Source organism: Anticarsia gemmatalis, chromosome 29 (assembly GCF_050436995.1).
Source record: "Anticarsia gemmatalis isolate Benzon Research Colony breed Stoneville strain chromosome 29, ilAntGemm2 primary, whole genome shotgun sequence".
Taxonomy (NCBI): domain Eukaryota; kingdom Metazoa; phylum Arthropoda; class Insecta; order Lepidoptera; family Erebidae; genus Anticarsia; species Anticarsia gemmatalis.
In genome coordinates this window covers 5,224,782-5,249,765 of record NC_134773.1, presented here as the reverse complement: position 1 = coordinate 5,249,765, position 24,984 = coordinate 5,224,782, and the positions used below count along the sequence as shown (strand labels likewise).

General features: G+C 37.2%; 3 protein-coding genes across 3 annotated transcripts; 2 read left to right on the top strand and 1 right to left on the bottom strand.

Annotated features, from left to right (window-relative positions):
- Window positions 1–244: 244 nt before the first annotated feature.
- Cdk9 (Cyclin-dependent kinase 9) lies at window positions 245–6,895 on the bottom strand. Its single transcript, XM_076133438.1, has 4 exons — window positions 6,068–6,895; window positions 5,531–5,616; window positions 4,896–5,113; window positions 245–4,469 (listed from the first exon to the last, which is right to left on the bottom strand). The coding sequence occupies exons 1-4, from the start codon at window positions 6,750–6,752 to the stop codon at window positions 4,250–4,252; spliced, it is 1,209 nt and encodes a 402-aa protein (XP_075989553.1). The 5' UTR covers window positions 6,753–6,895; the 3' UTR covers window positions 245–4,249.
- Window positions 6,896–7,190: 295 nt separating this feature from the next.
- LOC142985092 (uncharacterized) lies at window positions 7,191–10,781 on the top strand. Its single transcript, XM_076133046.1, has 3 exons — window positions 7,191–7,350; window positions 7,884–8,647; window positions 9,131–10,781. The coding sequence occupies exons 2-3, from the start codon at window positions 7,932–7,934 to the stop codon at window positions 10,137–10,139; spliced, it is 1,725 nt and encodes a 574-aa protein (XP_075989161.1). The 5' UTR covers window positions 7,191–7,350; window positions 7,884–7,931; the 3' UTR covers window positions 10,140–10,781.
- Window positions 10,782–11,986: 1,205 nt separating this feature from the next.
- Window positions 11,987–24,949, top strand: LOC142985110 (uncharacterized). Its single transcript, XM_076133071.1, has 8 exons — window positions 11,987–12,157; window positions 13,326–13,399; window positions 14,060–14,234; window positions 15,078–15,715; window positions 16,106–16,386; window positions 16,937–17,114; window positions 17,530–18,237; window positions 24,859–24,949. Exons 2-8 carry the CDS (start codon window positions 13,341–13,343, stop codon window positions 24,890–24,892), a joined length of 2,073 nt encoding a protein of 690 aa, XP_075989186.1. The 5' UTR covers window positions 11,987–12,157; window positions 13,326–13,340; the 3' UTR covers window positions 24,893–24,949.
- The last annotated feature ends 35 nt before the right edge of the window (window positions 24,950–24,984 follow it).

Here is a 24,984-nt window from a genome sequence, read left to right as displayed (position 1 = left end):
GTAGTGTTTGTTTGTCTGTTTGGTTTAACGCGCTAAGCTCAGGAACTACTGGTGCGTAAAAAAATATTTTACTGTTGAATAGCCTATTTGTTGAGGAAGGCTATATTACATTACGTTACAACCAACAGGAGCAGAGTACCAGTAAAAAATGTTACAAAAACGGGGAAAATTATGACCCATTCTCTCTTATGTGACGCAAGCGAAGTTGCGCGGGTCAGCTACTCATGAAATAAAACTTCAGCAATGGTATAAAATTAATTTTATTTACACTACAGTATACAAACATATAGTCAATCAGTCAACATTATAACATTCATAACAGTTTCTTATGCTATGTGCTACGTATAAGACAGACGCGACGCGGTTTTAAATACATACTTATAAATGCGACATTTTAGATATTTGTTATTCAATCACACATACATACAGACATATGTACATACGTAAGTACATACATCAGACATACATATATACATACATACATATCGTACGTACAAACGTACATACATAAATTCACGCATTTTTACCATATTTATAGGCAGAGACTAAAGAACGTCACTTGGTACGATCCTTACAAACTTCCCTTGCCTAAAACTATTGAACATTTCGATATCTCTCAAGTATAATGAGTCAACTGACATTATAGTAATTTTACAAGAGAGCGATTTGAAGGCTAATTGTTCCTCCTTTGCTATTAAATAATTTGATTTTTGTTATTATTACTCGGTAATTATTATTCTTTTATAAAAGAAATTACAATAACATTAAGATCATGGTTTATTATGTACGTTTATATAAAAATAATAAAATACCTAAAGTTTAATGACTCAGTATACTAAGGAGATCTTGATTTGATAAAATTGGATACACAGATAGTTCAAAAACGTTAACGCTAATATTATAAGTACGTCTAGTTTTTTCAAAAGCGGTCAATTTAAACACGTCTGTCGCTTGGTGACAATTCGCGTCACGACAGAGACAGAGACGTTCAGTTCAAATACCATTTGCGGTCACCCATCTATGGAATGACCGCGCCAACGGTTGCTTAACCCATAGATCGTTTACCGACCGGTGAGCGCAACTGGCTATGAGCGCGAACTGTCTCATATGCATTATTTAAAGTCGAGTAACGGTCGTGTCCCTGTTTTGGCGCGAACTGCCATCTTTACGTAGCACATCAAACAATATCTTTATATATGTTACTGTAAAAGCCCGAACTGTGGTAAATCCTAAGATTTTCCGGTAAAACCTAAGATTTACCAACTCTCAGTGGTAAAAGTCCGAACAAGCCAGAATTTAAAAACTATGTTACGATAAACAAAAAAATCCTCCTTCATAACTATGTTTATAACTATTTCAGGGTATAGTTATATACTGTGACATAGTTATAAAGAAGGAGTTTTGGGCATAGCGACATGGGTAGGTTAGGTTAGAAGGCTAAGGTGGGAGCGAGCGAAGCGAAGCTCCCACCTTAGCCTTCGTGGTTATTTTTTTTCAACCACCCAGTAGGCGGAGCCCCGCGAAGCGGGGCTCCGGCGACATCTCGATATCATCAAGTGAATATAGGTAAAAGTTCGAAATAAAAGAATTATTCGGACTTTTACCATTGCGAGTTGGTAAATCTTAGGTTATACCGGAAAATCTTAGGATTTACCACCGTTCGGGCTTTTACAGTAACATATATATAATTCTTCTGTAAGTGTGTATGTCACTGAACTTCTCTTAAACGACTGGACCGATTTTGATGAAACTTTTTGGGTGTGTTCAAGGGGATCTGAGAATGGTATAGACTCACAAAAAAAAAATCTCACATCACAGTTTTTGTTGCCATACTCCTCCGAAACGGCTAGACCGATTCTCATGAAATGTTGTGAGCATATTGAGGTCTGAGAATCGGCCAACAACTATTTTTCATACCCCTAAGTGACAATATATATTTTTTTAATTTACATGGCAAAACAACGTTTGCCGGGTCAGCTAGTTATATTATATAGATTAACAATTGGCAGTGTTAATTTGAATATAACAAGCGCTTTCCAACGTATGAGACGTTGGAAAGCGCTTACACGGTAACATTGACAGTGGGAATTTGAATTAGTTTCGATAATTTTTTCACATGAAACCAACACAATTGTTAAAAGTTTACAAAACTATAATAAACCTTTATCAATTGTGTTGGTTTCATGTGAAAATATAATCGAAACTAGTTCAAATTCCCACTGTCAATGTTACCCAAATTATTCAAAGTTACCCAGATCGGCTGTACTCTTAGTTATTTTTTTTCTTTAAACTTGGTTTTGGCCAATTGCGATAACAGTCATAGAATTATGAATATGTATGCATGTAATATGAGTCACATTTGGCCCGAACGAAGCTGGGTTTTCATCTAGTATCCACAATCAATTTCCATGGTCATCGTGAGAGACTCAAGGCCCCTCTCTCATTTCGGGGGGGTTTTGCCCAGCAGTGGGATATTAATAGTTATTTACTCTAATATTTACAATCTTATAAATTAAAGCACATTCTTATTCTAAATCAGACATTTTTTTATACGTTTTATATATTTTTTCTTATTGTATTACACATATTTGGAGTTTTAATATACCTCACACATTTGGACTATTATAAAATCATTTTCATCAAGGAAGATATTTTACATATTTTTATGTTTTTCTTATAAAAGACAACTCCGGCACTAAGAACTGCTCTTGTGTCGGGACTTTTACAAACATACAAACAACGGACACAAAGTACAACCAGACATACACTGCGACTTGTTGCTAACTTCAGAGTGTCAAAGTTATATAGTATTATAATTATTGTTCTATAACATTGAAAACTTTCGCGTTGCATATTTATTTATCTAATTTATTAATTATATTATGTAGATATATTTTACAGTCTTACTAAAAACGTGGTGTAAGCTCTGATCTATACGAATATTATATTATTATATTATATTATAATTATATTATAATTATTATATTATAATTATAAAGCTGAAGAGTTTGTTTGTTTGAACGCGCTCATCTCAGGAACTACTGGTCCGATTTGAAAAATTATTTCAGTGTTAGATAGTCCATTTATCGTGGAAGGCTATAGGTTATCATCACGCTACGACCAATAGGAGCAGAGTACCAGCTAATCAGAGCTTATATACCACGTTTATTAGTAAGTCTGGATTTAACTAAATGCTGACCAGTTACAGAAATTGTCAATTATAATATATTATGTAATATATAAAGGGTTATATACATAGGAGGAAACAGAAAATAGAACTATTTTGTACCAAAATATTGTTGGGGACTTTTACAAACAACGGACACTGCTTCAAACGGGAATCGAGTCCGCGACATTCGTACAAAATACTATTTCCATATACCGGGCACGTTACCAAACTCCGAGCTACTATTGAGAATAATATAAATTAGAAATAAACCAATAGTACTTTGGCTGACTTGGGAATCGAACCCGAGCCCAGTACCCTAGTATTAGTGTTTAAATTCGATACCACTTTTAACGAACACTATTTTTCGCAAGTATTCGTACTAAAGTTTCAGCAATTTGATACACTGCCTACCGCGGCATAAAGTCAGTATACCGGTAGAAAAAAATGGGCCATGAAAGGAACTTGAAATATTGAAGATATCTTATTTCACTGAAAGGAAACATACTTTTGAATTTGAAAATAAGGATTTATTCAAAGAAAATAATGTGTCCCTTTATCTGAATGAATTTATTTTTATCATCCATCCTAGCCTTTCTTCCAACTATGTTGGAGTCAGCTTCCAGTCTCACCGGATGCAGCTGAATACCAGTATTGTACATGCAGCGACTGTCTATCGGACCTCCACAACACAGTTACCTGGGTTATAACACGATACTAAGTAACACTGCGCGTCAGACTTTCAAGCTTCTGACTACTGTTAGGAACTGTCAAAGATCTTCGAAAATGACAACCGACACAATTTTACATGCCTAAATGCATTTTAAATACATAGAAATTTTATGAATAAAATATTAATGAATAACTTTACTTATTTTCAAAAATAAAACTATGTTTCCTTTCAACGAATTAAGACATCTTCAATATTTAAACTAGTTTGTCTACACAGCCCATGAATTTCCCCTATAAATCATTTTATACTATATGTACATCACAATCACTATATACATGAACAAGCGAGTGAATTTTAAAGTCAGGGCAAAGTGCCTAAGCTTTGTGCCATCACTTGCCTTTCCTTCGGTCCTAGAACACTCTATCTTGGTACCCTGAGTCTTGCACCGGCTGGCTAGGCTTGGCCTGGGCGCCAGCCACATGGTGATGGTTCCTCAAGTGGCCCGGCCGCCGCGGCGGGGCCAGGTACTCGAACATGCTCTGAGAATGTTGGGCCAGCATGTTTGCTAGGTCGCACGGCATCGGATCGGTCCAGAAGAAGTCATGGTTCAATGCTGTGTCCGCATCGTATCTGAAACAATGATTATGTTAGTGGCGTTTGAGAGTTAAGGTGAATTTGTAGATTCCTGCTACAAATATTTGTGCTTGGTATATTGACTGCCTCCATAGCAGTGGTTAAGGTCGCCAAGCCGCTACCATTGCGTCGTGAGTTCGATTCCTACACGATAGATTTTTTTGTGTGATTTACAAATTGTTGTTTTGGACCTGGTTGTACTTTGTGTTCATTGTTTGTATGTTTGCAAGTTCTCCTAGACACTACAATAAGGTAGTTAAATGGTTAACGAATATACGATACTATTCTAGTAACATTAAACGTCGATCCTGGTTGTTGTCAATTAAGATAACAGTCGTTAAGCCTGCAAGTAAGGTAAGCTTGAACAACTTTGACACTAGGTTGACCACTAACCATACGATAGAATAGACATTGCCACATTACCTCTTAGCTGGGTCCAGTTGCAGCAGCTTGTCAAGCAAGTCACATCCATAGGGGTCCCTGACGTAGTGCTTCAGACGTTCCTTCACCTTGCGCTTTTGACCCTTGGGCAGCTCCATCTTGTTGTACAGGTCCAGGTTCTCCACCCCGGGCCACACATCTGGTGTGCAGGATCCACACAGCTGCGAGATTAGGATCAACTGCTGCTGTTCGGTAGGTCCCTAAGAAATTATTGTGTTTGAGAACTATATAGTGACTAGCTGATTGAAACTTCGCTTGCATCACAAGAGAGAGTGGGTCATAATTTGCCCTGTTTTTGTTAAATTTTTTACTGTTACTCTGTTCCTATCAGTCGTAGCGTGATGATATGTAGCCTATAGCCTTCCTCGATAAATGGGCTATGTAACACTGAAACGATTTTTCAAATCGGACCAGTAGTTCCTGAGATTAGCGCGTTCAAACAAACAAACTCTTCAGCTTAATAATATTAGTATAGATTTACATTTATCCTGTGTGACACAATGTATGGATATGAATTAAGAAAACATTGTGAGCAATGACATGTCTGACAGTTGTTTAACACAGCTCTTGAAAGTCTCACTAGATCAGCGTGGTGGACTCAACGACCCTCTCATTACCTGCATAATAGGAGATCTAGTCCACATCTCAGCCATGATGCAGCCAGCACCCCACATGTCCACCGGTGGTCCATAGTTACGATCCCCTGAAATGTTCAGTTATTATAAAAACTTTTAGCAGGACAGTAACTAATAATTGCTGAGTGTTCAGATACAGAACCAATTGTTTTACATGCTTAAGGCACTGAGGTCTACAAGCCATTGCATTTTCTTGACTAGAAAACTCAGGTAAAGTGTTTTGTCTTGACCGTGTTTTGTCTTGACCCAGAAAGACTAGACTAGACTAGTTAAAACTAGAGACTCATATAACAATGATTGTATATTTTTGCCTGTTTGGAGCAAGCAGTAGGGTATCCAATTGCAAGAGGTCAATTTGATTCCTGGCTTGGGCAAAGTAACATTGGTCTTTTTGAAATTAGAGTTTGGTAATTTGCTTGAAATTGTGATAGGCCTGCAATATTTTACACCTCTGCCTACAGTTTTCGAGTATAATGAGCGTAATATTATGTGTACAGTTATTTCTCTTATAAAACTCACCTAATAAAAGTTCTGGTGGCCGGTACCACAGTGTGACCACTCTGTTAGTGTATTTATTCACTTGTCCAGACTTCGCGACGCTAAACGCGCGAGCCAGACCGAAGTCAGCCAGTTTTAAGATACCATTTTTAGTGATAAGTACATTTGCAGCTTTCATGTCTCTGTGCAAGATCTTATTACTGTGTATATAGTATAAACCATTTAGTAACTGTTGCATCACCTTCTTAATCTCTCCTAAACTAAATTTCACGTTGACATTCGATAACAACCCTGCCAAATCGTGCTCACAAAAGTCGAAGACTAAATAAAAGGTAGAACGATATTTATTGTGTAATGTCGCCTTTGTACGGCATATTTCAATTAAATTTACAACGTTCTCGTGTTTAAGAAGCTGTAGGATCTTAATTTCACGCAGGGCAGTGATTGGGAAGCCCTCTTTTTCGTTGTCCATGAGGACTTTTTTCATCGCAACGAATTGTTTGTTGCTATTCCTTGCCCGGGCTTTAAACACCTCCCCGAAGGTCCCCTGCCCGATTTTAGCGACTTTTTCATATTTTGAAGATTCATCGCAAAAGGGGAAGTCAAAATCCTCGATGTATTTTTCTTTTTCTCTCATATTCAAGATCGTTGAACTTGTACTTATGACGGGCTGCGTCGGCTCCCGCGGAGCGCTGACGCTTTGCATTTTGGACGTAATTTTGACGGCTTTTTATTAACTTTCGGGTGAAATGATTTGGTTTGTAGTTTTGAGAATATTCGTGGCACTTTTAAGTTATTAGGAAAAGTACAAAAACAATACCATTCGTAACTTTCCCTGTAAACTGTCAAAGTGACGGATTAGGCATTGTTGCCATGCCAGGGACCATAATGCTACTAAAATCGTAGTAAAAAATTACGTTCATGATGGTAATTTATAGATTAAAACTTTTTGGAAAAGATACTTAGGTATATAACTATCTAAATAGTTGGTGATATGTGTATTCTGAAATCAATATCAAGCTTAAGAATAATATTTCCGTTTCTCTTAACTTTCAATCAGTGAATCAAAAATCTCGATTGATAGACAACACATTCTTGGCCAACCCTAGTCCCGGTTCGACTTTTTTTAACAAGAACTGTCATTTGAGACATTTGAGTTAGCAATTTACCTGTTTCGGCAAAACAAAGTTTCGACAAGTTTTATTTACTTGGTTTATCTCTATAACTACTTTAAGGGTATGAGTATAGGTCATTGCAAAAGAATCATAGTGCATACTAGTATTTAAATCTTATAAAAAGCTAAAGTAAGTAGATTTCTTAAACTAAAAGTTTTACGAGGTCTCACATTTCATGTTTAACTTTCATCTTTGTATGCTTTACTGATCTTATATTCTTATTGTAAATCTATATAAGTAGCTTGACCGTGTCTTACTTAGAGTAAAAAGTTAATAAATAAGTTATTTAACTTTTGGCTGCCCAACAGTTATTTTTTTAGTTTAGTTATTAATAAGCATTGTATACGCATTTGTTTGTTTATAATATTATTTATGTTTATATATATAATAATTATCTTAACCCATTACTGTCCCACTGTCTCTCAAAGGTTTATTTTCTGTTGTATATATTCATTGTAACACTTACTTACTGTTAGTTGGTTTCCTTACGATGTTTTCCTTCACCATTGGAACAAGTGATAATTATTTCTAATACACACATAACTCAGAAAAGTCATTGGTGTGTTGCCTTGGGTGCAAATTCTCACCAGTAGAGTAGGAGATTCAAAACCACTTTGCTATCACTGTAGATGTGTACTGTATAATATATTTATTTATTTCAGAACATATTCCCTGCAATACATGAATAGAAGTCTCGTACTTTAAACAACATGACTGATAATCAAACTGCAACACCTATGGACATTGACAATCAAAATTTTGACAATAAAGACACAGAATTAAGCGAAAAAAATGCCGACATAACACTCACTACTGAAGAAATTAATAAATCTACATTACCTAATACAGACCATAATGAGAGTAAGGAACCAGAACATAGTAACACTGATATAAACATAGATACTAATACTAAAGAACATACTAATAAAAATGATTCAGATGTGACTACCAATATACCAAATAATATAGAAAAAGATAGCTCTAATATATCATCTATGAAAGACCAGAGTAATATATCAAACGCAAACAATATAGAAGCTGTATGTACCGAACAGAGCAATTCAGAATGTTTACAAAAAGATGGAAACGAATTAAAAGAAAGTGTTTTAACTATAGAAATAAGTAGTACTACTGATAAACATCATAACACTGGTCCAGAAAGTGTGTTAGAGACGGACCAAATGACCGATATCAAAGATGACTCATTACTAAATTCAGATATAATAGAAACAGGTAATAATGTTATAATACTGGGTAGTAAGAAAGCGGATACTAGTAGTAAGAAACGTCTTAGTAAACTGGATAAGGAGCTCATTAGTCTTGGAGTGACGGAGGTGAAGGAAGAGGCAGAGTTTGATGTCTACGAGGACGATTCTAATAGAATTTACAAGAATTATCGGTTGAGGAAGACTGTGAAGAAACCAGAGTAAGTTTTTTCTTTATCTATTTATAAATGTTCAGATTACATACATAATATTGCGCCTTTTTTCATAGGGGTTGGCAGAAAAAAGAATGCCATCGGTACAATTCTTACAAACTTCTATTGCCTCATTCACATACATACATCTTTTCATACAATAATTAAGTAATTATGTCCATATCGGAAATAGGCGTGATATTGTGTACTAGCTGACTCGCGCAACTTCGCTTGCGTCACATAGTATAATAGAATAGGTCATATTTTTCCCCGTTTTTGTAATATTTTTTTCTGGTACTCTGCTCCTATTGGTCTTAGCGTGATGTTATATAGCCTATAGTCTTCCTCAATAAATAGGCTATCGAACAGTAAAATAATTTTTCAATTCGCACCAGTAGTTCTTGAGATTAGAGCGTTCAAATAAACAAACTCTTCAGCTTTATAATATTAGTATAGATAGTATAGATTATTGTTTAATCACCAATTTTTCAGTTACAGGATACCAACAACAATTGAAGTGCCGAAGGCTCCCAAGTCGCCCAAAGAGGAAACTATCAACTGTCCACAATGTGACAGAGAGTTCTTCACTAAATCCGACCTCCGCACTCACATCAAAATGGATCACAACCTTACATACACCTGCTCACTCTGTCTACAAACTTTTGAGACTAACGCACAACTTGTAACACACAAACAAATCCACAAGAACGACCAGTCATTCCTTTGCCATCAGTGCAAAGTGGCCTTTTCTGACCACTACGACTACCTACTCCATCGATCAAATCATAGCAAACCTCATGACTTTCTGACTTGCCCTGAATGTGGACTGAGTTTCCAAAAGCAAAGTTACCAAATACATATTTTAACACATTTTGATAAACCATTAACTTGTCATATCTGTTCTAAAACCGTTAACGGTGAACATAATCTGCAATGCCATATTAACAAACACGCGGTCAAATTGGAATGCGTTGAATGTGGTAAGATATGTAATGAAAAATCTTCTTATGACAAACATATGGATATGCATACAGGTGTGAAACGGTACCAGTGTCTTTATTGTGGCAAATGTTTTAGGACTTCCTGTCAAAGGAACATCCATTCTCGTAGGCATACTGATGTAAAACCTTTCAAATGTAACATTTGTAGCAATACATTCAGACAAAAAACTGACTTAGAAAGACATATAGCAGCTCATGAAAGGATTAAAAAGTTTAAATGTGATATTTGCGATAAAAAGTATCTTCATAAACCTGATTTAGTGGCTCATAAGCGAAGTCATACTAGCGAAGATCTGTATCCGTGCCCGGAGTGTGATCGTAGGTTTACTACGATGACTGGTGTCAAAGTTCATGTGTTGTTCGTTCATACTACTGAGCGGCCGGTGGAATGCAAGCTGTGTAATAAAGGTTTTATAAATAACAATCAGTTTTTGAAACATAGTCGCTCTAAGTATCATAAGAGGAATGTGTTTAAGAAATCTTTGGACGAAAAGAACTAACTTAAGTTGTGAGCTTAGTCTTTCTTTCAACTAAGTATGTTGGAGTCGGCTTCTAGTCTCATCGGATGCAGCTGAATACTAGTATTTTACATGCAGCGACTGTCTATCGGACCTCCGTAACGTGTAACGTTGCAACGTTCCCGGTATATGGCAATTATTGGCCTTCGCTCTGTTATATGAGACTAATATTGTTGATGCCTTGTTGACCTTCGGGTGTAACATAATATGTGAGTAATATAATGTATGTTTGCTATCAGTCGATCGGGCAATGACTTTATTTGATAGTATAACTCTTTACGATAGGTGCCTTTATGTTTTAAATTGTGCTGTCCACGCGATATTTTACTCGTTTATGAGCAAATCTATCGAGTACCTACCGTAAGGTCCTAGCTAGTAACTTGAAATGTTTCGCGCCAAATTCGCCCTCGGGCCAATGTAGAAAAGGAAGCTTATGTGACAGCTAATTTTTTTTATGATTTTTTTTAATATTCTAAGATGTTTTTTTTAAGTGGTTAGCATTTCATATTGATTTAAAGTTGTTTAAAGACTAGTAGGTACCTAGTTTAATGTTTCTTAGTTTTTAAACTGTTTAATAAGCCTTTGTAATTGTTAGTAATAAGATTTGATTGAGTAAATATAACTGTTGAATAGTTGTTATTTTTCCTGCCTGGACCAACCAGGTTTCTGAGGTCCATTTAGCGGTAGTTTATTTATTCAATAGCATTTAAACTCGTGTTAGAATAGATAAGCTACCGCTAAATGTGCCTCAGAAACCGGGCGTAAGAAGTTCCATGGAACACCATTACCCTATGGTACTGACTGAGATGAGGGTAAGACGGTAAGTAGGGTACATTGTAAGCCTCCTTTGGCGCAGTGGTTAAGGTGGTTCGCCTCTACTGGTGTGTCGGGAGGTCACAGGCTGCGTTCCCGCAAGGAACAAATATTTCTGCCATCCAAAGGTAGGTAGTGGTTTAGGTCTGGTTACTTTATTTCCGTTGTTTGCATGTTTGTAAAAACCCTGGTGATAGAAACCCTTAGTTCGAGAGTGACAAATGATGAAAACTGATTAAACCATTTAATATCAAATTGTAAACGCGAATGGGTTGACACGACAGCTTTATTCTTGGCCACTATATTCAGACATAGGCACGTAGGTATAATACCTATTAGCAGGCACCAAAAGTGCGAAGCGAACCCACCTAGCTTTTTTTTTTTTTTTTTTTTTTTTAATAACCCATATCTGTCCCACTGCAGGGCAAGGGTCTCCTCCCGAACGAGGGGGAGGGGTTAGGCCTTGAGTCCACCACGCTGGCCAAGTGCGGGTTGGGGACTTTGCATGCCCTCAATAAATGTATTAAACAAATTTTTAGGCATGCAAGGTTTCCTCACGATGTTTTCCTTCACCGTTAGAGCAAGTGATAATTATTTCTAATACACACATAACTTCTAAAAGTCATTGGTGTGTTGCCTTGGATTCGAACCTGCGACCACTTGCGTGGGAGGTGCCAACTTAAACCACTCGGCTATCACTGCTTTTTTAACCTAGCTTATTCAACAAAAACATATGTAGGTGAAAATAAATCGGTAGGCATAGGAGTTTGTAGAATTAATAATTAAGGCTCTAGGCTTTAAAAGTGACAGTTGCCTGACGACTACTTGTTTAATAGCAGAGTCTAGAGAAGATTTTTAAAGTTCTAGTAAAATTGTTTGTTTCTTATCAAAATTATTGTGTATTGTGATGTTAAGTGTGATTTAGTAGCTTTCCCCACGCACTATTATCTCTAGTCGACCGACTGAATCTACGTTATTTTTTGTCTGTGCTCAACAAGCGCATCACTATCAAATGTCAAAAGTACGAAAAAAAAGATTCAGTAAATATTTTTCCTGAATACAATAAAATTAATAAATAAGCCGATTATTGTGATGACTGTGTATAAATATGAGTGAAATAAAACTTGTATATTTGTAATTTGACCACCGATCACCGTTTTACACGGTTGAATTCCTTACAAACACAGGTAAGTCGCATTATTTTGATCTTATGTTTCTAACCTTCGTTTCAATGTTTTCGCGGGTAAAATTCAATAAGAAGTGTTTACAAACACTGAAACTTGTGTTTTTTGATAATAATGTGCAGTTAATATCGATTTTAATGTCATTGAATTAATTATCGGCGCGGTGTTATTCTGAAAATTACATCGCAACGATATCGTTTGATGTGTATTTTGATATAGGACTTTAGTCCTTACGGCTGGTAGTAATAAGGTCGATGTGGTAGTTCGTTTGTGTTGACGATGCAGCTCTCAGAATAGGGCTATACCAGTTATTGCTTTTCGGATGTACTTGCTACTGTAGGGTTGCCACACGTTTGTAATTTACGTTAATTATGGGAAATTATTTTTTTATTGATATACCATTTTTGTTATTGATTGGCAGTTTAAATTAGTTTGTTTCATTAACATAACACAATGTTTTAGAGGTACATGCAGAATGGTACTCAAAATAATTTAATTTGTAACAGTTAAATTATTTATCATACCTACTTATATTTTTTATTATATAAATTAATTTAAGTACTGTATAGATATGGCTATTACTGTAGCACCCTTTAACAGTTTTAACTCTCATCGAAATTTACTAGCAAACTAATGCCTAATGAAACTCTTTTTTTTAGTTGGGTAAAATCGTAATTACCTTACTTTTTTTCGTAAAATTAAAAAAAAAAAACATAGCTACCCTCAAATTGAATAGAGTAATAGTTAACTATAAATTATTCCAAAAGGCTACCTGCAATGTTCTGAAACTGAAGAATTAGTTTAAACTCTCTTACATCCAGAACTACTGGTTTGAATTTAAAAAACCTTTTTTGCATTGAATACTTCCAGATATTAAGAAAGACTGTAGACATTGAATTTATTGCTTCATATACTTGTGTAGGTAGACTGGTTCATCATCAGTCTAGCCTTTTTACCAACTATGTTGGAGTCAGCTTCCAGTCTCACCGGATGCAGCTGAATACCAGTATTGTACATGCAGCGACTGTCTATCGGACCTCCACAACACAGTTACCTGGGTTACAACACGATACTAAGTAACACTGTGCGTCAGACTTTCAAGCTTCTGACTAATGTTAACAGTCGTTGATTGCCTAGTACAATATGATTTAATAAATGATATTTGTTTCAGATAGTTACTTTTACAATGGGTGTGTGCTGTGTAGATGGATGTAATGTTATTAATGAAGATACTGTTTATTTTGAGTAAGTATATAAACTAGTACATGACTTTTTGAAGTTATGTGTGTATCCTACTAATATTATATATGCAAAAGTTTGTGAGAATGTATGTATGTTTGTTACTCTTTCACACAAATACTACTGAACCGATTACAATGAAATTTGGTATATGGCTAGCTAAAGACCCAGAATAACACATAGGATACTTTTTATCCCGGAGTTCCCGAGGGACCGGGATTTACACGGGAAGGGTTTTCACGTGGACGAAGTCGTAGGCGGCCTTTAGTTAGAAATAATTATCACTTGTTCCAATGATGAAGGAAAAAAATTATGCAACCTTAAATGCCTGAGAGTTCTTCAGAACAGTTCTTGAAGGCATTCACTAGGCTAGCGTGGTGGACTCAAGGCCTAACCCTCCCTCATTCTGGGAGGAGACCCTTGCCCAGCAGTGGGCAGGTAGCCAGGCAATAACCGTAGCGCTGCGTGGGGTTCCAATCACTCCCGGGACTAATATTTGTGTGATGAGCATGAGTATCTGTTCTGAGCTTGTTAATGTAGCTATATAAGTATGTATTTACAAGTATATAAGTATGTTTATCAGTTATCTAGTTACAGAACAAGCTCAGCTTAGTTTGTAATCACCGTGTGTGAGTTGTACAATGATATTTATATTTATTTTTTCAGGTTTCCAACCAGTCGAGCGCTCCGTCGTAAATGGATGGACGTGATCAAAATACCTCGCAAGGTCCCTTTAGGCGCAGTGGTGTGTAATCTACACTTTAGCAAGGATGATTATGAGACGGTGCGCGGTAAAGCGCGGTTGAAGAGGAAGGTGGTGCCGAGTCGGTGCTTGGCTGATGTAAGATTTATTTGTATTTTATTTGTACTATGGCGAATTCTTATTAATGCAAGAGTAATTCTGTCTGTCTGTCTCTTCTTCGTCACCTTTCTAAACTACGGAATCGATTTGGATGAAATCTATACCAATATTATAAACCTGAAGAGTTTGTTTGTTTGTTTGAACGCGATAATCTCAGGAAAAATTATGACCCATTCTCGCTTATGTGACGCAAGCGAAATTGCGCGGGTCAGTTAGTTTCATATAAAGATTGTTTTTATCTCGGATATCCCACGGGAATGAGCAGAGCAGAACTATGCAGATGATACGCTATATAACTAGTTATATAAGTAAACAAAAGAGCGCGTTGTCAACTCGGCCGCAACGTCGAGTTTTAAATAGGCGAACTCTTTCATCGCTTTTGAGTATTATTCTATGGAAATCGAACCTCAAACTTAGCGATTGCAGTATTTATTCCTATACCACATTCACTGTCATGCATTATATGTATATACTAGTTATTGACTTCGTCCGCATGGTTCATGACTTAGGACAGAATTTCCATTCAATCTTTCATCCCCTATTTTATCCCCTTGGGGGTAGAATTGATTAAACTCCTTTCTTAGCGGATGCTTACGTCATAACATCTACCTGCATGACAAATGTCAGCTCGATCCGTCCAGTGGTTTGTGCTGTGCGTTGATAGATCACTATCCCCCGGTTTCTGAGGTACATACAGCGTTTTTTTATATGAGTTTTAACGCTATTGATTAGATAAACTACCGCTAAATGTACTCAGAAACCGGGGGTATGTCAGTCAGTCACCTTTGAGTTATATATATTTATATTTTGGCTATTTTTCAGCAAAGCGAAGCACCCGAAGAATGTCCACCGAAAGCAAAGAGTCCTAGATTGGACAGTAGCCAAACTGACAGTGGTCCAACCGTAGAAGACCCAAACACTGACAGCACACATAAAGTTGACAGTGGCTCAAAAACTGACAATGTATCAAAAGCTGACAGTGGCCTAAAAGCTGACAGCGTGCCTAAAGATGGCAGTGACTCAAAAACGGACACCGGCCAAAATACTGAAAGTGGCCCGAAAGCTGCCACCGGCTCAAAAACGGACACTGGCCAAAATACTGAAAGTGGCCCAAAAGTTGACAGTGGCCAAAATATTAAAAGTGGCCCAAAAGTTAGAAGTGGTTCAAAAGTTAACAGTGGCTCAAAAGTTGACAGTGGTTTAAAAACAGACAATGCACCAAATGCTGACAGTGGCCAAAATACTGAAAGTTCAAAAGTTAACAGTGGCTCAAAAGTTGACAACATTTCAAAAGTTGACAGTGGCTTAAATGCTGAACCTACACTAGGGTCTAAGAGTGTGGAAGGCCCTGTCCAGGCAGAGTCCAACGATGATGAGAAGTCTACTAGTAAGACTAATGGAAACGATGCAGAAATATGTAAAGTTGTTAGTAAAGATAGTAGCGGGAAGAAAGATGTACCGTAAGTACTTGTTACTTAGATAAGATAAAAATAAAATAATAAACATACTTTATTTTGGAAATTCATAGAATGTTTTAAATTATTGGTTAGAAATAAATAAATTTCACCCATTAATTTTCCACTGCTGTGCAAGATTCTCCTCCCTTAATGAGAGAGGGGTTAGGCCTTGAGTCCACCACGCTGGAAAATTGCTGATTGGGGACTTTGCATACCTTCAAGAACTGTTCTAAAGAACTCTCAGGCATGTTAGATTGTATAACGATGTTTTCCTTCACCGTTGTAACAAGTGATCATTATTTATAATACACACATCACTTGGAAAAGTCCTTGGTATGTTGCCTAGCGCTCGAACCTTCAAATCGCTGCTACCTAATTTTGTTTATTTTCCAGGAAACCTCCACTCCCAGACCTAAAACAGCCAGCTGACTTCGAAGAAATGATAACAAACTATCAAATCAAGAACAAGCCTAATGCTCTCCACTTGTTTGACATGGAGGTGCACCCCGCCCCTCTGGTGTTACCTCCGGGGTTCCCCGCGGGCGTGTCTCCGGGGTATCCGCCCGTGTTCCCGGAACTGTTTCCGCCGCCGGAGGTGACTGCTGATGGGACCATTGTGGTGGATGATAAAGAGGATAAGGCGCCCGTGTTTATTGAAATTAATGTTGATAAAGGTACGTATTATCTATACTTCTATACTAATATTATAAAGCTGAAGAGTCTGTTTGTCTGTTTGTTTGAACGCGCTAATCTCAGGAACTACTGGTCCGATTTAAAAATTCTTTCAGTGTAAGATAGCCCATTTATCGAGGAACGCTGTAGGCTGTATAACATCACGGCAGAGTAGCAACGAAAAATGTTACAAAAACGGGGAAAATTTTGACCCATTCACTTTTATGTGACGCAAGCGAAGTTGCGCGGGTCAGCTGCTAGTACTAAATAGAATTACTAATATTATAAATCGGAAAGTAAATCTTTTTTTTTAAATTTAATACAACGTCGCGGGGTCTTTTACAAACATACAAACAACGGACACAAAGTACAACCAGACACGAAACAACTATTTGTCGCACATTTATTATTCCTTCGTTTGGGAATTGAACCCACGACCTCCCGACGCAATGGTGGCAACCTAAACAACTACGCCATGGAGGCAGTCAAAGTAGTATGTATGATTTACTATTTAACGTTATCCAGTGTGTCTAACCGTCACTTAACCTTCAGATAACGGCAGTCACGGCGGCGAGGAGTGCCTCATGGTGCTGGAGAGTGTGCAGGTGGACGTGGACCCCGCCGCGCTGCTGCTGGCGAGGGACGACGACGCAGACTTCCAGGCCGCGCCCCCCGACCGCTCCGGGAGGGGGGACGAGGGGGACTTCGATAGTGATCATAGACTACTCAGGTAATCTATCTATACTAATATAATAAAGCTGAAGAGTTTGTTTGTTTGATTGTTTGTTGGTTTGAACGCGCTAATCTCAGGGCCTACTGGTCCGATTTGAAAAATTCTTTCAGTGTTAGATGGCCCATTTATCGAGGCAGGCTATAGGCTATATAACATCACGCTACGACCATTAGGAGCGGAGTAGCAATAAAAATTGTTACAAAAACGGGGAAAATTTTGACCCATTCTCTCTTATGTTACGCAAGCGAAGTTGCGCGGGTCAGCTAGTGCTCCATAATTTTTCTTTGGCGACCGCTTAAACCATTGCGCCACGTCAAAAAAGCTAATAATGCCTGCTAGATACTTGCAAATTTTTGACGCCAAAAGACCTCAGTAAATAAAATAAATAACCCATTCATAATTTTGTTCTCAGGCCATTAGAACCGATCAGCCTAGTGACATCTAGCGACGAGAGCGACGTCATTATAGAAGAACCGCACATTGACACCGTCGAAGTTTCCGACGCGACTGACGAAGATGACATACCCTTGGTCAAGCTGGTCCCCCCGCCGGCCCGCCCCGCCCGCCCCAGCCGCCCTACCAGGAAGAAACGAATAAAAAAGCAACCAGAAGTACGAACATTGAAATGTAACGTGGAATTTTCCTGCCTCAAATGCCGCTACAAGACCAGAGACAGCAAAACTTATAACGATCATGTAAGGACACATGCAAAGCTGTATCAAATACTAGTCTGTCCCATTTGTAACTATACGACTGGCAGCCAAACACAATTCAACCGGCATATGAGAAAACATACGGAAGAGAAGAAATTCCGCTGTCATTTATGCCAGTATAAAGCTAGGCATAATATGGCTTTGTTATACCATCTGCAATCTCATGAAAAGCCTAAATATAGTGAAAAAAAAGTGAAAATTTACAAGTGTAGGGAGTGTTATTTCAAAACTCGTGTGCGGGATGTGATGATGAAACATAAGCGTGCTTGTGTTAGTGTTAGTGTTGGTAGGGTGGCATTTGAGTGTGACCTGTGTATTTATGTTACTAAAAGGAAGTCGGATTTGAAGAGGCACAAGTTGACTCGGCATAGAGATGTTGAGTATGTCGAGTCGGAGGGCGAGTATGTGTAAGTAAAGGACTGATTTTAATGTAATTAATTAGTTTAAAAGGTTATAGATCCATGCAATGTATAGTAAGGTCGCGCTCCCAATATGTCGTGACGTCAGATAGTCGTGTAGTTCAAATGTCGTCTCTAGCTGGTCTTATAACGACTGTTTGTCGTCAAAATTTGTTATCGTGTAGTGACGACGACATTTTATCGTTTCACGGCAGTCGCTGTATCGTTTGCACGTCATTAGCAAGCTACAAATCTAACGATTTTATTTCGTTTTACGACTGTCGTGCTGGCCGTCCCCACTGTCACGATAATCTGTCGTCACTGCAATGAAATGTCGTAGACGACAGTAAGTCGTGTCGTTGTATATGTGAACACCTCCATTTAAACGCAAGAGTCACGACACTTAAAACTACACGATTATCTGTCGTCATGACATAGTGGGAGCGCGGCCTAAGGCCAACCAGACGAGATAAAAATCGAAAACAAGCGGACCGTTACTGAGTTACATTGCGATATTGAGCGATTATTATCTCTGTCCTTATCACTCGTACGCGCAGTAATGGCGACGACAGCTGTCGTTGTGTTGCGTGGTACATGAAAGCAGTCAGTACCGTAGTTGTCAACATTTAATCCGCCATTTTGTAAACAAGTTCATTCCTGTTTGGATTGCGTTCGAAGTGACACATATTGTTTCGTCTTCGTATTTACTTGGTTTTTTTGTTTAAAATTCGAACTTAATAATAAGTAATTTATTCAAATGAAAATGTTTTGAACATCTGAAACTTTGTAAACTTTTTTATCTCGTCTTGTTGGCCTTAATTTAGTTGGGTACATGTTTGATATTAATTATTTAAACTAAAACTGTAATGCCTGCTATATTCGACGGTGTGGGTAGTGGTGTATGGATTATATCTGTGATTCATAATTTACAATATTATATTTCACACGTGCTCACTAAGTCATGTCATTATATCTGTGTCTCTCACTCACTACACATTGTCACATTACTTAGGGTTGCCAACCGTCCGGGTTTCCCCGGATTTGTCCTAGTTTAGAGGGCATCCGGGAAGCGTCCGGGGAAGGTTCCATTTGTAGACCGGGTTTTAATTTTTTTTTTAATTTTAAAATTGGGCCGCCTGCGAGACACACACTATGCTCGCACACCACGATCAACCGACGAACCAAGTATATTCACCGTTTCCCCACTCCTCCCGTCGTGGTTGCTCTTCTTTTTGACATGTCCGGTTTTCGGACTCTAAAATCCGGGATTTTCACGCGTCTTATCCGGTTTTCCAAATATAGAGGATGGCAACCCTGAATTACTATGATTCTTTTGATTATGACATAGTGAGCATGTTTGTAACAGTCTGATTATAGTTAGAAAGTTTGAAAAGGTCAATAGCAATTTTTATTTAAATCAGTCAACTGTAGTTAGTTTATAGTGTGTTGTGTACAATACACAGATACAGACTGTATTAAATCACTCTCATAGTCCAGTGGGATGGATAACCGACACGACCAGTGAGAGGTCAGGCGCAGGACCGACGGCTTTACGTGCTCTCCGAGACACGGAGGTCTACGACCTCAACTTCCTAAAACCGTGCAATATTTGAGATTTTTTTTAAAAGATATAAAATATTAAAACATCAAACTATATCAAAAAATATCAAACTAATAAAATATTTTTGGCCCGACCTAGGATTCGAACCCGAGACTTCTGCTAGGAGTTACATACATACACTACTATTAAGGCGACGTACTTGTACGATAATGGAGAATGTTACTAGGTATGCCAAATCGCTTTAAATTTGACACAGTATAGCCTGTGTGTATACATATAAACTAGTTTTTGTTTCAGTTAAAAATACCGAATAGTTTTGATTTTATAAGCATTCAAAGTTTCGAAAAATATCGAGTCCCGCTAACGGCCGCGTGAGTGGTTGTGACGTCATACTACTACACTTGCGCCGCGCGGGCCGCGTCCCGCTTAGTATTAAGTTGCCAGCCGTTGTTGTTGGTGTAATAACTTGCGCAGTATTTTGTTGTGTTTGCATCCGCTTATTACATTTATGGTGTAGTAATAGTAAATATTATTCAATTAATAAAATGGATGAAGGATTTGAAAAAGGGCAATCGGATAATCTACCTAAAATAGATGAAAATAATGTTTGCGCATTATTTATCAACAAATAGAGATTTTGTTGTCTCCGAAATCCTTTTTATTATTATAAATACGAAAGTTTGTGAAAATGTATGCATGTATGTATACATACTATTGTATTATATGTATACTATTTATTTATTTGTACTATTTACTCCGTACGTTTGGCGCAGTGGTTTAAGCGGTCACCTCGCCGCAATAACCGTAGCGCCGCGTATGGAGGTTTTGAATCCCATCCGGGACAAATCTTTGTGTGATGAGCACGAGTATTTGTTCTGGTTGTCAATTTATCTATATATTGAGAAGTATATGAGTATGTTTATCAGTTATTTGGTAACCATTGTACAAGCTCTGCTTAGTTTGGAATCAAATGACCGTGTGTGATTTGTCCAGCAATATTTAATATTTAATTAAATATTTAATGTATGTATATATGTATGTATGTATATATGTATGTACGTATGTATGGATGTTTGTATGTATATATGTGTGTTTGTTACTCTTTCACGCAAATGTGACTGAACCGATTACGATGATATTTGGTATATAGGTAGCTGAAGGCCCAGAATAACACATAGACTACTTTTTATCCCAGAGTTCCCGAGGGATCGGGATTTACACGGGAAGGGTTTCCATGGCGACGAAGTCGCGGGCGGCCTCTAGTATATTATACATATTTGTAATATCTATACTAGAATATTAGAAAGCTGATGAGTTTGTTTGTTTGAACGCGCTAATCTCATGAACTATTGGTCCAATTTAAAAAAAATCTTTCACTGTTAGCTAGTCCATTTATCGAGGAAGGCTATAGGCTATATATCATCACGCTACAACCAATAGGAGCAGAGTACTAATAAAAAATGTTACAGAAACGGGGAAAGTTTTGACCCATTCTCTCTTATGTGACGCAAGCGAAGTTGCGCGAGTCAGCTAATGTTAGATATTCACGATCACGCATATTATAAAGAAACAATTTTTAATCGAAATAATCGCGTACCTACTTATTGATTTTACATTTTTCCTGCCACTGTAAAAACAATAAATTCGCGATCAATCCGGTTAGAAATTGTTTCATTATAAGATAAAGTTAATTATTATTACTTATATACTTACCTACATAAAATTTTATTACATTTAGGCACAACATATGATTTCCTAGTATTTGAATTGAACATTTTTAAAAGTATTTAGGTATAATTTCAACGCACTGAGCGCGCGACCGCAAGCGGACTGTGTCAGCCAGACTGAGCGTAGTGTAGAGTGACGTCACACCGTCCCCGAGAGCAAGCGTCGTGCGGTTACAACTTGTTTTACTTATAAATCGGAAACTAATTGAGATATCGAAGTAATTCTTTCACTAGTATTTTTTATTTTTAACAAAGAATAAGGAGGGCTAAAAATCAAAATTTGTTAACATTCTCCATTATGTATTGCCTGGATCTGTATACAATATAAGTGTTAAACTAAGCTCAAACTATGTTCTCAATAACTTACCCGACAGTAAGAAATAAGCCTACTACAATTAACACCAGTTTCACATTCTCCTGAATAAATAATGGTTATCTCAAAAAATCAAAATCAAATCATTTATTAATTTAGTTCAAATGCTGACACTTATGATAGTCAATGATACAGAGAGTGAATTTACCGTCAGTTCGGAAGGTAGAGCCAATGAGAAGAGCTGCCAACAAACTCCTGGCCACTTTTTAATCTCTAAATGGTTTTAATAATATTCCTGTTAGGTCTTCTCATCGTATAGTTAGTAGCCAACCAAGTATCAAAGTATTTCAATCCGCCCGAAAGCCTTTGACATGGCTTAACGACTGTTATCTTAATAGACAACAACCGGGACTGACTCTTTACGTGCCCTTCGAAGCCCAGTTCAAATACCACTATGCGATCACTCGTCTATAGAATGACCGCGCTAAGGTTTGCTTAACCTACAGATCGTTTACCGACCGGTGACCGCAACTGGCTATAAGCGCCTCTCTCTTTTACTGTTAGGTATAAATCATTGATGATGTAAGGAGCTGCTACCAACACTACCAAACACAGTAATAAATATTGTTTTTTATTTGTGCTGTCACTTTATCCATCGGTTAGCCTATCTAACACTTATCTGTAACTAGTGAAACTGGTCGTTAATATATTGTGCCAATTTCATATAAAAATTGGTTTAAGATTGCAATAACAGTTTTTATAGTAACTTAATTATCTTATACTTATAAAAGGTAATTTGTAAAATACTAACAACTTCGCAGGACTAGATATCGATTTCGCTAGTACTTTTTTATTTTATTCCTTGAAGTACGAGGATGGTTCTTACGGAGCGAACATTTGAAATAATGAATTGACTATGGTATAAAGTAGGTATGCGGTACGAAGTTTGCCGGGTCAGCTAGTTTTTATCGAAATATATATAACTCAAAGGTGACTGACGGACATAGTGATCTATCAACGCACAGCACAAACCACTGGACGGATCGAGCTGACATTTGACATGCAGGAAGATGTTATGACGTAGACATCCGCTAAGAAAGGATTTTGATAAATTCTGCCCCGCAAGGGTATAAAAATATAGGTGATGAAAGTTTGTATGAAAGTTCTGTCCTAAGACACAAACCATGCCGACGAAGGGCAAAAGCTATTAATTTAAATGCCGGCTTGAATGTTCATAAGTCTACGCGCGTCGCTATGACAATATACTTATCTAGTGCTGCAAGGGTTTTAATGTTTTACAAATAACCCTGTATTAACATAAATGATCTGAAAATTATTAATTTGTGCAAGATTTGTATGTTTGTATGTTTCGAAAGACAAGAATTTTGTATGTTAATTATGAAAAGTAGAGTTTTACAAGAATTATGTAAAAAAATTGTTTTTACATAAATTATTTGCGTTAATTATTTCTTTACAGTACATTTTGGTACTGCTACTTTTTTGTTGCGAAAGAAATTGCGTGGCGAAGGTAAGTATATTAGGTCGGGGAAAAAGTCTTTTTGCATTATAGTAAGTATGAACTTGTAATGAAATCTTTTCTCTACACAAAAAAGCTCGATATTTGGGTACCTCACGAGCTCACTGAAAGAAAACCTAATGAACCGTGTACTCATTTGTGATTCTTGAAGCCAAAGAGATGTTATTACAAGTTCATACATACTATAATGCGAAAAGACTTTTTCCCCGACCTAACATTTGAATAATTTCTCTTAACCTCTGCTTATACCGTCGTGTACCGCAGACGTGATAATATCTATGTAGTACGCTCGTAATAGCCCGAATATAGATATAATTACTTTTAATTTAAAGCGCTGGTCGCTTTTTGTAAATATTTTTAAATATAAAATAAGTGAAAACTATGATTGTGAACTAAATATTAAGGGCTAATGGGTAATTATTATAAGTAATATAAGTATACGAAATTATTTCTATGAAAGTAAAGTTATTGGACCGAAGACGAGAATAAGATGGGTGATCGATTTCAGATATCTTTTTCGATCGACTGTGGATAATCGCTACTGATTAGGTCTTAAGTCTAATGCCTAATTTTCATTCCACAAGACCTAAGTTTTAAAGTCCTTTGTTAAAATTAGCAAAGTAAAGATTTGTGTCAACCGTCTAACTGCACTTACCCCCGGTTTCTGAGGTACATTTAGCGGTGGTTCATCTATTCAATAGCGTTTAAACTCATATAAAAAACACTATTGAAAAGATAAACTACCGCTAAATGTACCTCAGAAACCGGGGGTTAGCCGGTTACGAGTAGCACCTTACCTTTTTGCAAGACATCACCGATTTTTATCTATGTATGTCTTTCTAGGACATTCCGCCCTGACGTTTAAATTGACTTCCGCACATTAATTTTATTCCCACTACATAGTTCAACAACTTGTAGAGAGTGTTGTACACAAGGTTCGCGGTACGGAGGTATACAACATACAGAATGTATAACATCAGTGACTCGGCTTATACAGCTGACGGTCACCTGTTTCATACACATACTTTATTAGAGAAATGCACGAGATTATTGATTTTAAATAAATAAATTTAACTCATTACTGTCCAACTGCTGGGCAAGGGTCTCCTCCCGGAATGAGGGGTAAGGCCTTTAGTCCACCACGCTGGCCAAATGTGGGTCTGGATTATTGATTGAAGTTTAGATAAATCGGGCATAACAAGGCTCACTATTAAGTTGTCGGACTATAATCAGTTAGATTATAATACGGTGGTGATTAATTTATGGGAGTTTTCAGCTTGGAACCCGTTGTAACGGTATTTTATAAGTATTTTCTAGAAATTGTCACTTAATGATAGAGGTTGTGTAAATAGTATAATTAAATTCTAATGTAAATAAATTAGTATTTTGTATTTAATTAAGATCTACTAATAAATGATTCGTGTAAATAAATGACTTTATAAGTGTATTGTTTTCATTTAATGCAAAAGAATACTATACTATTTCACTCTAGCAATGAAGAAGCAGATGCGGGACGAAAGGAGTGAAAGTACAGCGCCTCTAGCGGATTTCACAAGAACTAATTCCGCGGGCGAAAAATTGTCTAAGGTATGTATTTCAATAATTTGTTTGTAAAGTT

Excerpts from the sequence above, each read along its gene's own strand:
- Cdk9 (XM_076133438.1), bottom strand. The coding sequence starts at position 6,752 with ATGCAAAGCGTCAGCGCTCCGCGGGAGCCGACGCAGCCCGTCATAAGT. Across the intron at positions 5,617-6,067 it reads GCCACCAGAACTTTTATTAG|GGGATCGTAACTATGGACCA; the intron begins GTGAGTTTTATA and ends TGAACATTTCAG. Across the intron at positions 4,470-4,895 it reads CAACTGGACCCAGCTAAGAG|ATACGATGCGGACACAGCAT; the intron begins GTAATGTGGCAA and ends TCATTGTTTCAG.
- LOC142985110 (XM_076133071.1), top strand. The coding sequence starts at position 13,341 with ATGGGTGTGTGCTGTGTAGATGGATGTAATGTTATTAATGAAGATACT. Across the intron at positions 16,387-16,936 it reads TGAAATTAATGTTGATAAAG|ATAACGGCAGTCACGGCGGC; the intron begins GTACGTATTATC and ends CTTAACCTTCAG. Across the intron at positions 18,238-24,858 it reads GAGTCGGAGGGCGAGTATGT|CAATGAAGAAGCAGATGCGG; the intron begins GTAAGTAAAGGA and ends ATTTCACTCTAG.
- LOC142985092 (XM_076133046.1), top strand. The coding sequence starts at position 7,932 with ATGACTGATAATCAAACTGCAACACCTATGGACATTGACAATCAAAAT. Across the intron at positions 8,648-9,130 it reads AAGACTGTGAAGAAACCAGA|TTACAGGATACCAACAACAA; the intron begins GTAAGTTTTTTC and ends CCAATTTTTCAG.